The 12931-nt window shown below is 36.8% G+C and overlaps 1 protein-coding gene across 1 annotated transcript in view; it reads left to right on the top strand.

Moving 5' to 3' along the window:
- Window positions 1-12931, top strand: part of CALCR (calcitonin receptor) — a 58760-nt gene that overhangs the window by 18629 nt on the left and 27200 nt on the right. The window contains exon 6 of the mRNA XM_055307252.1: window positions 4548-4674. Within this exon, the coding sequence (XP_055163227.1) occupies window positions 4548-4674 (127 nt within the window). The remainder of the gene's footprint in view (window positions 1-4547; window positions 4675-12931) is intronic.

Raw genomic sequence — 12931 nt, 5'->3', positions numbered from 1 at the left:
AAATATACGGAAGGCTATGGAACTGCCAATACTTTGCTGCTAAAAATCTGGGAAATTACTCATATATATATATATATATATATATATATATATATATATATATATTCATTTTCTTTGCAGGAAAAATAGGAGCAACAATATGGAGAGAGATTAAATAGAAACATCAAATGTATTCAGCAAGACTCCTCACTACTAGATGCCAATAATAAATGTCAACAAGAGAGTTAAGATGAAGATACCCTTAGGGAAGACTATCTTAAGAAAGTCACATAAGTGGCCATTTATTTGTCTTTGTTTCCTTACCATTTTAAGCAAATTTGCAATAAAAGTCACTTATCCAATCAGTTCCACTTAGAATTTATCAATTGACATTTCTATGGAATAGTCCTAAATTACTAAACATCTCAGTTTTCTCTCAGGAAAGCACAATAATTGAACATTCATTAGCATCCATTTTGACTGCTTGATACTCATGCCTTACTGATCATCAAATTTTGAATATTAATTACTCTTGCCTGAAAGTTAATAAAGATATGTGTTGGAAGACAAGAGGTGTCTTTATTGCATTACATTGTCTATGTTACATTACATTGGCCATATCAGCACAAAAGGAGGGTTTCCACTGGGACTTGCAGAAGCAATACTGATTCCTCTCTACTTACTCAGTATTCACTATTACTCTCTGTCACATCTACATGGTGGATGGAGAGATATCACTTTATCTTGTACTTGTATAGTGGCCAACATTATACATCTCTGGTTGTCTTCCTATTGTTCCAGAGAAACCACTAAATCAATGGCACCAAAGATAGCCTCCTTTCTTCCAACCCACCCTTGACATGACAGGACACAAAAGATAACTGTTGCTCATGTCTTGGCAAACTGTTCATTCATAGAACAGTAGTAATAGGAAAAGAAGCAAGAATTTTGATTGAAAAGGAATTCCTTAAGTATAGAGATTGTGTGCTAAATCCAAAGGTTTAAAGTCTCTTGTTGGAGAGGAAAGATGTATATAATGGATTGGGTTTCAAACTTTTCTTGGAGTCTTAATGTGATCCGTTCCACATTCCCTCCCCTCTCCTCACTTGTCTTTCATTGTAAACAAGATATGATAGCTAGGTAAAGGAAAATGTAGAGATACATTGAAACATGACTACTTGTACCGATCACAATGGTTATTCCAATGCATATTTTTGCATGCACCAATAAATTCAAATGACTTTTACTTGTTTCATGACTTGCTTCTTTCCTTACTTACTTTGAATGTGACTGTAATGACAGTCTTATAAAGGACTAAGCACTGCTGTTCCTTATTCTATGATATCAAAATGGTTTATGCAATCTGCAAAACTCAGGGCAAATATAAATGCCTTCTCATACAGCCACAGGCTCCCCAAAATCACACACATACATACATAGGGTCCCAATTACTTGAAACAAATTTTAGTGTGGAAGATTTACACCAAGCAAACTAAAACCATGAAAATAACATTTAGTGTTATCCTTAAAATATGACATCTTGAGATTCATACCTAAGTAAATCATTATCTCTTCCTCACCTTTGAGTGAGTTTGGTTGGGCCAAGACAGAAGTAGATTATGTTGCCTTATCTCTGCTATTAGAGATTCTATAGTACTTGGTTTCCTTCCATTCAGAGAGTAAGCAATGTTCTATCTATCTAAATACCTATTTCTTTTAATAAAGAGGAATGAAGTACAGCTAAGATCAGGTTTGTGCTATTTTCTACTTAAGACATTTCAGAGCTGACAGAGCATGTTCACTGAAGCAACAAGATGCTTGCATTGAGAACTAAACACCTAGTTACTTATATTAAGTTCAATTAACCTCTTTAGCATGCTATACCTCTCCTTCAGAACATTTATCATAAGAGTAAATAAACAATTATGTAGCATATAAGGTCCCTGAAGACAGAAGTGGTCTATTCTGTTCACCCATATCTCTAGCATCTACCAGAAGGTCTGAATCATATGGTAATGTGTATTGGATTATTAAATGGGTACACAGTAATATGTGTTGGATTACTGAATGAATTTTAATAAACTTAAAGTACCTCTAACTTGCTTCAAAAAGCTGAGTGTAAATGTCATCAAGTAAGTGTAATAAAATTTTTTAAACTCAATAAGCAGAAATTATATTGAAATTTCTAGACACAGAAACTCATATTATATACTAGTTATATTCTTCCTTTGGAACCTAACAGTTTATCTGGCTTTAAACCAGATCATTGCTCATTATGTACATAATACTGCACTGGATATAGGTTTTCCCCACTGTTGAACAACAGCATAATGTCCAATATTAGTTAGTTAATACCTATAGCAAGAACTTGGCAAATGTTCAGTATGATACAAAGTATAAGATATGAGACAATATAGCATTCAATGTAATTCTCTGATGTACTGGAAAGCTGTTTACTGGTCACAGCTTGAAGAGGAAAACTGCTCTTATGTAAAGATTTTTAATTTAAAAACATGAGTATCCAGCCCCACAAGGTATCAGACACTGTTCTAGGTGGACAAAATGAATTCCTCTAGCATCCCCAATCTGGCGAGAGAAACAGAGAAAATAAGAGGCAATAAACAGATAGATGATATGTCAGGAGGTGGTGTTAAGAACAAAAAATAATAAAGCAGGGATAAAAGAGCCAGGAAGTAATAAGCTAAAAGTGGAGGAAGTATATTTTTGATTTACACAGAAGACTAAGCATTAACCAGTCCTTTAAACTGATGGCATATATCAGCAGATTATTGTACTCTTCCTGGTCAAGAGAAAACCAGGCATGAGAATAGCAGCCCTGTATGATGCAATCATCCATACTCTTTAGTTCTGGATAATGCCAACTGTTGTTGGTTTAAGCTGGGCTGAATTTAATAAAGAGACCACCGATATTCGCCCCCCCACCCCCAATGAGAAGAATTATAAAATGCTATTATGACTATATGGAAAATGACAGGTCACAGGTTTAATGTAGCAGTTGCAATATTACAGAGTTTATGCAGTGTAAGTGGGTATGATATTTCACATAAATAATTTTTTAAAGCCTTAAGTTTGCAACCTACTTTTATAGTACTATAATAAAACCAATTAGGTTTGGTTTATTTAATGGAGTTTTCTGCTGCTAAATAAAGTAGTAAGTACGTGGGTGTGTTCATGCCGTGTGTGTGTGTGTGTGTGTGTGTGTGTGTGAATTCTTCTCTAAACCTTTCCTGGATAAAAAGTTCTTCATTGTATCCCTGCTCAACAAGTTGCAAATATTTAAATATTCTGTAGTAACTATTTACTAATGGCTATGCTTCCTGAAAGTTGAAAGATGTAGCTACAATAATCAAAATATGCTCTAATAGTTACCCTCACTACTTAAATATACTTTTTACTGCAATTTATTATTTGAAATTTAGGAAAGCATTGTAAGTAAACCCAGACCATTCTCATATTTCATCTTTCCCCAGAATTCCCATTTCAAAATTCCTGGAATTCTAACTTCATTCCATGATTTTCTTAAGGAATGGTTACTGTGATCAACCATTGGCATCATTAACCAAATGTTTTAAATTTTCACATTATGCTAAACACTTTTTGACTGGATCAGTTATGGTAAATGAGAGATTTTTGTTCATCAAGAATAATCATTCCAATTTTGTTATAGCCATCCTGCAGGGCTTTCTCCATTTGCATCAAAAAGTGAAATAGGATATTCAAACTAATGTTTATTTATATGACCATTCACACAAATACATATGTACATGCTTATGAAGTGGAGGAGAAAGGACTGAAAAATCCAACAAATTGTTTTGTATCCAAAAGGTGGGAAATGGCTATGCCAACAAGTGGCAGCATTTGGATGGGTTTCATCAGATCCAAACCACAATATGCCTCATAATGAGATCAAATTTGAGCCTATTTAGAATTCTCTGACTGTGTCTGAGCTCCACCATCAGGAGGATGTGGAAAGGGAGAACCACAGCGTTAATTCTAGTTGGAATATGAGAAATAAGAAGATATTTGAAGAAATGGCAAAAGGGAACAATGACAGAGACATAATAAAGTCTGTGTCTGATGGGTCAAGGACACGAATTCAGTACTTCGTTGAGGACAACCTTGGTTCTGACTTCATGCTCTGTTATCCCGTTTGCCACACAGTTTCTGCCTGGTTACATCAATGAATATTCGACTTTTCGTCTAAAGCACACTCCAAGCCCTAATGGTTTCTCTTCTAAGAGTCCTTCTCTTAATTAATTTCACAATATGTGTTATAATTAAAAGTGATTTTATCACTCACTCTTTCGGTTATTGTATGAAGTCACCCTGAGGACTGAAAACTATGAGCTACTGTGACTGGAAAACTTTTTTTAAAAATCAGGCAGAAAAGTGGTAATGAGTCTTAAAGACAGGACAAGCCTCACTTATTTCTATAGGTCTCTCATCTATTGCTAAAAGAAATATTACAAATATTAGCAAAATGTTTTTTTTCCAGGTACTTCAACATTTTGGCACTGGTTAATGCTTTCTGTTACCTTTTCTTCCAGGAGCCTTGGCTGCCAAAGGGTGACTCTGCACAAGAACATGTTTCTGACTTACATTCTGAATTCTATGATTATCATCATCCACTTGGTTGAAGTAGTACCCAATGGAGAGCTCGTGAGAAGGGATCCGGTAAACACTGCATTATTTGCTTGTTATTTATTCTTAAGGACATAGTACCTGTAAATAGTGAACATGCTGCTGTTGTCTGACTTAACCAGCTGTTTACATGTGCTGCCATATTTACTTTTACAGTTGAGTTTTGCACTAAGCATGGCATATTATTTCTATACAGTTATCAGAAGTAATTACCATAAGCAGTAGTAAAGGGATGGGAATAATTAAGTCATAGCCAAATAAGAATTATAGAACACATCATGAGTTTTTACTACTAATTAAAAATGTATTAACATCCTATGGGAAGTGAGCATGTCTTGTGAACATCAGACAGTTTGAGGTATACTAAGGCAATGTCGAAGTGTGTCACAAATAGGTTATGGGTATGCCTATATAGTAATCCCCTTAGCATCCTGGCACCAGGCTGGGCTTGTGCCAGTCAATTGAGCTATGAGTAGCTATGCATTTACTCTACTAAGCCACATAAATACTATCATATTTTATGTCTTCATGACTTGAAAAAGTTTTATATACCCTGAGCTGACTCACTCTCACTCCCAGCCTCTGCTGATTATTCCCAATAACTATAACCCAGAGGACAAGGAAGCCCTGATGGAGATGTACAGATGGGTTTCTCTGGGCCGAGGGCAATGGGGGCAGGGTGGAGAGTGCATTTGAAAGCACAAACGGAAGCTATTTAGTACACAATGAATGACCAAGGGATATTTTCATTTTTGTTTCCCTGTTTAACTGTGTTATGCAAGCATCTGTAGATAGCCTCATCTTTCAAACTGGCATTTGACAGCTTTGCCAACCCAAAGACAAAAATGCGTGAAATCTGCCCAGAGCATGCATCCTGCGTGACAGTGGCATGGCATGGGAAAGCAGCTTAATTTGGCTTCTAATGAATCCACAGTGTTAATAATTTTTTGCAGTGTGAATATATCCAGAAAGATAGTATGGTCCATCTTTTAAAACCATGACATCTGTTATCAGAGACAGTCTTATCTGCAGAATGTGACCTAATGGGTTTATCTTGATGAGTTTTCTTTCTTAATGTCAACTGATTTTAATAAAAATAATTTCATTTCATCTAGTCTTTCCAAAACTCCAGCAAATGATAGATATTATTCCCATTATTAACCAAGTAAACTGAGGCTCAGTGAAGGGACAGGTACTCTGTATTGTGGTTATTTAGAGATGGGATTCAAACCAAAACGTGTCTCACTCAGAAGCCCATCCTCTCTTCTATATACCACATAGTGCTCTTGATGGATTTCCTTAGAAAGATGTGTTCTTAAAGAAATGGGCTCAGCCATTCCAAAATGATAATTGTCCATAATTGGATATATACAGTATGTTTAATTAGGGAAGCTGACTCCTACTAAGATGTAGAAGCAATTAACTAAGCATTTCTCAGCAGAAAAGACTCAAATCTTTGGTTTCCTATACCCCATTAAGTGTGGAAATCCTAAAAAAGTTACTATCTGCATGGAATAGGCCAGGAAATGGCACTTTAGCACTTTAGTCATTAAGTAATCAATCGTGGGAGCAGTGCTCAGTCATATTATGAAGTATTATAATTTCTTGAGTAGGCTCTCTCCCATCTCTCTTGTGAGGGGTCTCATACCCATGTATCATTCCACCAGCCCACACTCTGGCTCTTATGAAGAAGAGGGCTTCTCACCCATTTTAAGACCATACTAAACCTGTTATCTTCCCCAAATAGTCTAAATTAAAGATTTTTCTGAATTTGCTATTGAATTACAGAAGCCATTTAACCTTATCCATCAATGAGAAAAATAAAAACTTCTCTGCTTACTTCCAAGAGCTTGTCCTGGAGTCCCAAAAGAAGCATAAAGCTTTTAAAAATTCCCAAGGGTACAATATTGCAAGTGATTGCTCACAGGGTTGCTGCTAACTCTTGGCCTGTAACTAATGCCCTAGCTTTCTGCACTTGGCTTCCCTAACCCATCTAGTGTGCTCATTGCTCTTAACAGTCTTATGAGTTATCATCACTGGATGTTCTCACTTTCATAGGATACGTTAGGGACAGACATGCCTATACACTTTGCCAGTCATCATACAGGCTGCCTCCTAGCTACTACCAGTCAGCCCAGCTCTGTCTTGCGGCTTCTCTATTGCCTAGAAACCTAAAACCTGTAAGCAGATACCTAGGGACCCAGTTCAACCCCTATGCAGCTGATCTCCTGGGAGAATATAAGTGTAAGAAGAGAGGAGCCAGAGAAATTAACAGGAAGTTTTCTTACGGAGGATTGAGGGTGGCTCTGTCGCACACATTAGGCAACCTCAAAGTGACCTAAGTTTGAAAAACAGGAAAAAAAGCTTACCTTTATGGCATGACTAGCACCTGGTTTTGCCAATCAATATGTCAACCTAGCAAATGTTACTTTTAGCTATGCAAGAACAAACTCCCTAGGGAAAAATTGTAAAATCTTGAAAGGTAGAATTTAATTCAATCAATCAAGTGTTTATTGAGTGCTTAAAACTCAAATGTTAGTCTTTAAGGTAAACTAAATTCATAGAATTTGGGGGGAAATAGCTATTTATGATATCCTCATCACAATCCATAGGAATGGAACATGTCTCAGGTGGAAACAGCTTCCTATGTCTCACAACCATACCTGGGGGCAGGGGGAGCTCAGCCCTTTGTTTACCTATTTCCCAGTGTTTGTAGGGTTTTTTTTTTTTTTTAACAGAAAACAAAGGAGCAAAAAGACTGTGTGCCTGAAAGAGAAGCCTCCTCTCCTCTGAAAGCAGACAAAATGAGAATAAGCCATTAATAAGCCACCAACAGTGGGAAACAGGGAACACCATAATATGTGAACACCCTCTGCCCTCTTTCACATTTCCAAAAGTCTTTTTATTCCATAAGACAAAATTTGGAAATTTGCACCTTTTACCAAATACATATAGTGTCAGCTAAAAACGAATTACTATAATGACAGAAATTAATTCATGTTTGTAAATTGTGAAGTATACACACAGCCCCCCAAAACTAGGTCATTTGTGTTTAGTACATCTTCTATTTGAAACGGTCATGGTTTTCCAGTGAGATATTGCTAAATCTCTTCTCTAATTCTTCATATGCAAACAACACAGGGCTGCTCTGTCTAAGCAAACAAAGTTCTTCAACAAAGGGCAAGAAAGAACCCTCAGGTAGACATGTCTTTTATGTTTTCATCCTTGAAACTCTTATTTACTATCTCCAGGAGAGAGACAGGTCTTGAAATTTATGTTTTAGCTCACCTTGAAAATACATATTCTGTCATAAATGCATTCATAGAAACCCAATTTCTTAAATATCATTTCCTATCCAGAAGACTGAAAGTGAGTTGCAGTTGAAACTATGAATTGAGGCATCAAGAAAGGAGAAATTTTTCCTCTTGTAATATATTTAAATGTATAGGAGATAAACAAGAAATAGGAAAAGTTTAAGAAGGAAAGCACCATCTTCCCTAAGAGTAAAGTTCTCCACCTCTAAAGAGACAGACAAAATAACTTCTCAGTACTGAGAATCAAGTCGTCAATATATTACTAAGTCACATGGAAAATTATATATTTAGGGTTTACTTTAAATGAATTACTTGAAATATTGCGTTTTTCTTTAAAAAGTGATACTCCAGAAAACATTAGATTAAGGTTCTCTATAGCTAAGAAGAGTGGAGACAATAAAGACAAACCTAAGAAAAGAACAACAACAAAAAAAAAAGCACAAGTACTTTTTGAAAAAGGGATGTTATTGGACATTGTCAATTACAAATACTGATTGGAATTATAATTAACAAAAAAATATAACCACAGCCATAAATTATACCATATTTATCAGTATTCCATTTATCTGTCATTCGGGTATGTGTCTCCTTTAAAAAAAAACAAAATACATAATTTTTAAAGACATTTTTTCTCTTAAGCAAACTAAAGGCAGAACTGTGGATTGTTTTTTCATTTTGACCCAATTCTCAGGTCACTGAATCAGCAGTTAAGAGGCAAAAAGATTTTCCTTCCAGTGCCCAAGGGAATATATTAAAAAGAAAGTTATTTCTTGTAAAAAGAGGCTGCATCATCCCAAATGCTGTTGCACTACTTCTTTAAGAGTTTATTTTGTTGGGGGCAAAATAAAACAATGTTCTCACTCCTCAGTAGGGAATCCCCATGGGTCATGGGTTTGTGGTCCCTTTCCCATCAAAGAAGCTAGTTTCTTCCCTTGGAAGTTTTTTAGTTAGGCAGATTCTCTCCTGTAAAACCAGGGGTGAGAATTTCATTCCTTGACATTCTTTTTTAAAAAGTTAAACTCAAAATAACTCATGGCATAAATAAGGACTGAATAGAGCCTCAGTTTATTGAGTGATGTGAAAATTGCCCATTGTCATTTGTGTCATTTGAGCATTTCATTTCCATAACATCTAAAATTTCATTTTCTTGTTCTATCTGCTTATTTGATGATCTTCAGGTAGAGAGTCAGGAGGCAGAATTAAAAGCATTGTTCTTACTGCATCTAAAGGAAGCTGGCAGCATATTTGTCATTTGCTAGAAAGAAATGTCTCTTTGAACTTTTTATCTGGGTCTAAAAGGGACAATACATGGAGATTAGTTTTTACTGGGAACCTGGGCACTTTGCACTTAAAAAGCCAAAATAATCCAGTCACATTCTCCATAGCCTCTTATATAAGTAAAGTCAAATGAGTCCCAAGTTGTGAAAAACAAAGTCAATTTCTTCTAGTTCTAATTTGTTCAAGACAGTTGAGTCACCAGACTATGTCAGAACGTCATCCTCCTCACAGGAAGATCAGTTTGGAATGCATGTCCAGAACTGAGACACGAGAGACAGATGAAACCTAGGATTGGAAACTGAACTCCTCCTCCCCAGCCCAGAGGAGGCTGGTGCAAGGGAAGCCATCTCAGCGTGATAGAAGTGACAGGGACAGCAGAGTTTTTGAGATGAGAGAGATCAATGCAGATAAAAATAGACTGGAAATATCCACTTTAATAGCCTATGGAAGAGATTAGACTGGGAATGAAAAAGTATGATGGATTTGAGGGACAATGCAGAGAGAATGATGTAAGGAAATGAAATATCTTACTCTGGTCATTTTTGCCGTTTTACTTACACATCAAAACCAATAAATGGCATTTTAACCAAGATCATATAGTGCAGAAAAGTAGGGAAGATTTCTTTATTTCTTTTAAAATTTTTTATTTATAACTGACCACTTTCCCATATGTATTTGTAGACTTTATTGCTAAAATGTCTATAAACATCAACCCAACCTCCAGTTTCTCTCATCTGGCCATTCTGGGTGGTTCCTTTGCACAGGAAATCAGTGACTTACAAATGGTACCTTGTGACATGGTTTACGTAGTGAGGCTTCATGTCAACATTTGCAGCTAGCTTCTTCTGCTTTGAGAAGGCTATCATGAATTTCTTATAGATTTGTTTCCATTCTCAAAAACCTTCTAGTTGATTTAGAAGGAATTTTGTACCTTCCCTTGGCAGTACACTCCGTTGGTTCATTGCTAGAAAGCTATGGAGCCAGTCAGTTTGATATTTGCTGTACTTAGTTGGATTGCTCCAAATATTATAGCATTGATCTTACTGATCTTACAGGACCTCAAATCCTTAGCTCTTCTACTTACAGATTATTCTGCAACATTGAGCAATGTACTTAACCTCATTTTTCTAATGTGTAAAGTGCAAATGATAATAGGCACCTTCCCTATAGAGACATTTGTGAGAGTTAAATGAAGTGATACACTTAAAATCTTCAAAACAGTCTGGCACATAAAAACTCTCAAATGTTAGCTATTATTATTTATATTATACTTGTTACCATTGTTGTTAGGCCTTAAGCACTTGTCATTTTCTCACCATGGCACCTAGTTTCATTTCTATGTTATATAGCATAGATTTGGAAACTCAGAGCATTTGCAAAATACTGCTTAAACCCAAAAGGGACTAAGTGTAAAAGCAGAATGCAGAGAATATTCAGAGGTTATTAAATTGGAAATAACCAAAAGGGCAGTGGTCTGAGAAAATAAAACTAAGTCAGTCATGGCTTGTGAATCTCTAGTGAAGAGTGACATAATACCGTCATTATACCATACAGAGAAAGACCCTTGAGCATAGCAAGCTGTTAATTTGTACTCCCCTGTCGCATTCCTAACAGGTTTTTGTTTCCATCATGTGTATATCCTGCTTTTTGGTTTACTGTGGCTTTGTTTTCTGAACCCTTCCAGAGTGCTTCTTTTCCCAATTTGTGGGTCATCTTCCAAAGTAGGTAGGACTTTTATCTCCAGTGCCTTTTCCCCCCAAACCCACTGAATCATGAGTATAGTTCCACAGATTCAAGCTCATTTTCTCTGAGGCTTTATCAGAAATCAACTCAGGATTGCACGATAGACTCACATTTAATTGAAAATGTTATATTCTTAAATTCCTCTGGAAAAAGGCTGCAGGACTTCTTATAAAGTTATCAAATGCTGACTTTCTGACGGGGATTTTTCTCCTTCATTTGGCTAGCCTTAAAGACTGTACAAGTTGACAGTTTTCAAGTTCATATGAGTGCCTTTTGCTCCTTCATTTATCAACTGTACTGGCATCTTGACAAAAGATACTGTAATTCCTTCTCCTGAGGTTTTAGTATCCATGTGAATCAAAGCCAGGACTTTCCGCACTGCATTGTTAGTCTACTGGAACATAGACAATTAGGATTAGCAGCACCGGAAGGCCAGCAAAACAGAAATCAAGTACATTGAAGAAATTCCTTGTATACCCTAAGTCCATTCAAAGAGCACCCCCAGACCAACAGCACCATGATCCCCAAGTACTTGCTAGAAATGCAGAATCTCAGATGGTCACTCGTGAGACCATCTGAATCATAATCTCTACTACTGGGGCCCAAGAACCTGTATTTTGTCAGGCTCTCCCAGTGATTTTGATGCATGCTAAAATAAGAGAAAATCACCCCCACAGGATGATAACTACTGGGGACTCCTTTATTATTTACACTGAACTGGACATATTCGGAGACTTGCATTATAAAATGCTGTCAGGAACTCATACTCCTCTAAGTCAACCATACCTACCCCTTTTAGAATTTAATATTAAGAAGTAGATGAGGGGCACATGGGTGGCACTAGTTGGTTGAGCATCTGACTCTTGGTTCGGGTCAAGATCTCAGGGTGTGGAATTGAACCCCACATAGGGCTCCTCACTCAGCACAGAGTCTGCCTGAGATTCTCATTCTCTCTCTCTCACTCTGCCACTCCCCTCCACCCAACAAAATAAATAAATATACCTTTTTAAAAAGGAGTCGATTAAAGGGCATTTTCAAGCTTGTAAGATATATGAAGGCATGGAGAAGAAAAGTTAAGCAATATTCCTTTTCAGTTCTCCACCTATCAAAATAACCCTCTCACTTCAATAGAAGAGAGCTGGGAAAATTACCAGCCTCATTGAATGTCAGTCTCATTTAAGCCATCCTCTCTGGTAGACAAACAAAACATTTGCCTGTAAATTCACAGCATGTTCACTCCAGTTCCAGATAATTCAGGGAAGAGCATGGAGATGCAGCCTCCATTTCCCAAAAGTTTGTGCTGACACAAGACAGAATGATGTACACACCATGTAGGTACAAGAGGCAGAACAAGCCAGAGACACAGTGCCAGCTGGTACCTTGTTTATACACATATATATGTTGGCCTGCTTTTCCTGGAACATCCACAGAACAAAAAATGTGATTTCCAGAAACATAACAGACTCCAACAAAATTGACTAGACGATCAGAATCCTTTTTGTTTTGGCTTTTAGTTGTGATTAACCTCTCTCTCTCCCACAAGGATTTTCTTCTCTAGTCTTTACTCACCATTCCTTCCTGTCTCCTAGTTCTTCTGGGTAGTTTCACTGCAGTTTTCACTTGTGATCAATCCTGGTGGTCTGTGTGGAAGTGACTAGAACATGGACAAAGTCTTAATCCAAGCATTCACAGGAGATTGCAATGTCCCTGCAGTCCTGACTGCTTTTTCCAAAGGAAACCCCCTTATTGACTCTGAAAGTATAAAATATCTCTTCCATTTCACCTGGGCCCAGTATGGCATGTTTCCCTGAAGAAACTAGAAGAAGCCCTTTCCAGTATTTCCTGATCCACACAACCTCCTGAGACACTCTTGACTAACACAAAACACTTCCCTGGAGTAGTACTATTACAACTTCCCCAAAAAGTTCTAAAGAGAAGTTGCCCTGAAAAAAGTA

The sequence above is a fragment of the Nyctereutes procyonoides genome, unplaced genomic scaffold, assembly GCF_905146905.1.
Source record: "Nyctereutes procyonoides isolate TBG_1078 unplaced genomic scaffold, NYPRO_anot_genome, whole genome shotgun sequence".
In the NCBI taxonomy this organism is placed as follows: Eukaryota; Metazoa; Chordata; class Mammalia; order Carnivora; family Canidae; genus Nyctereutes; species Nyctereutes procyonoides.
Note: the sequence above shows the minus strand (reverse complement) of the source record. Positions and strands in the feature narration are given on the sequence as shown.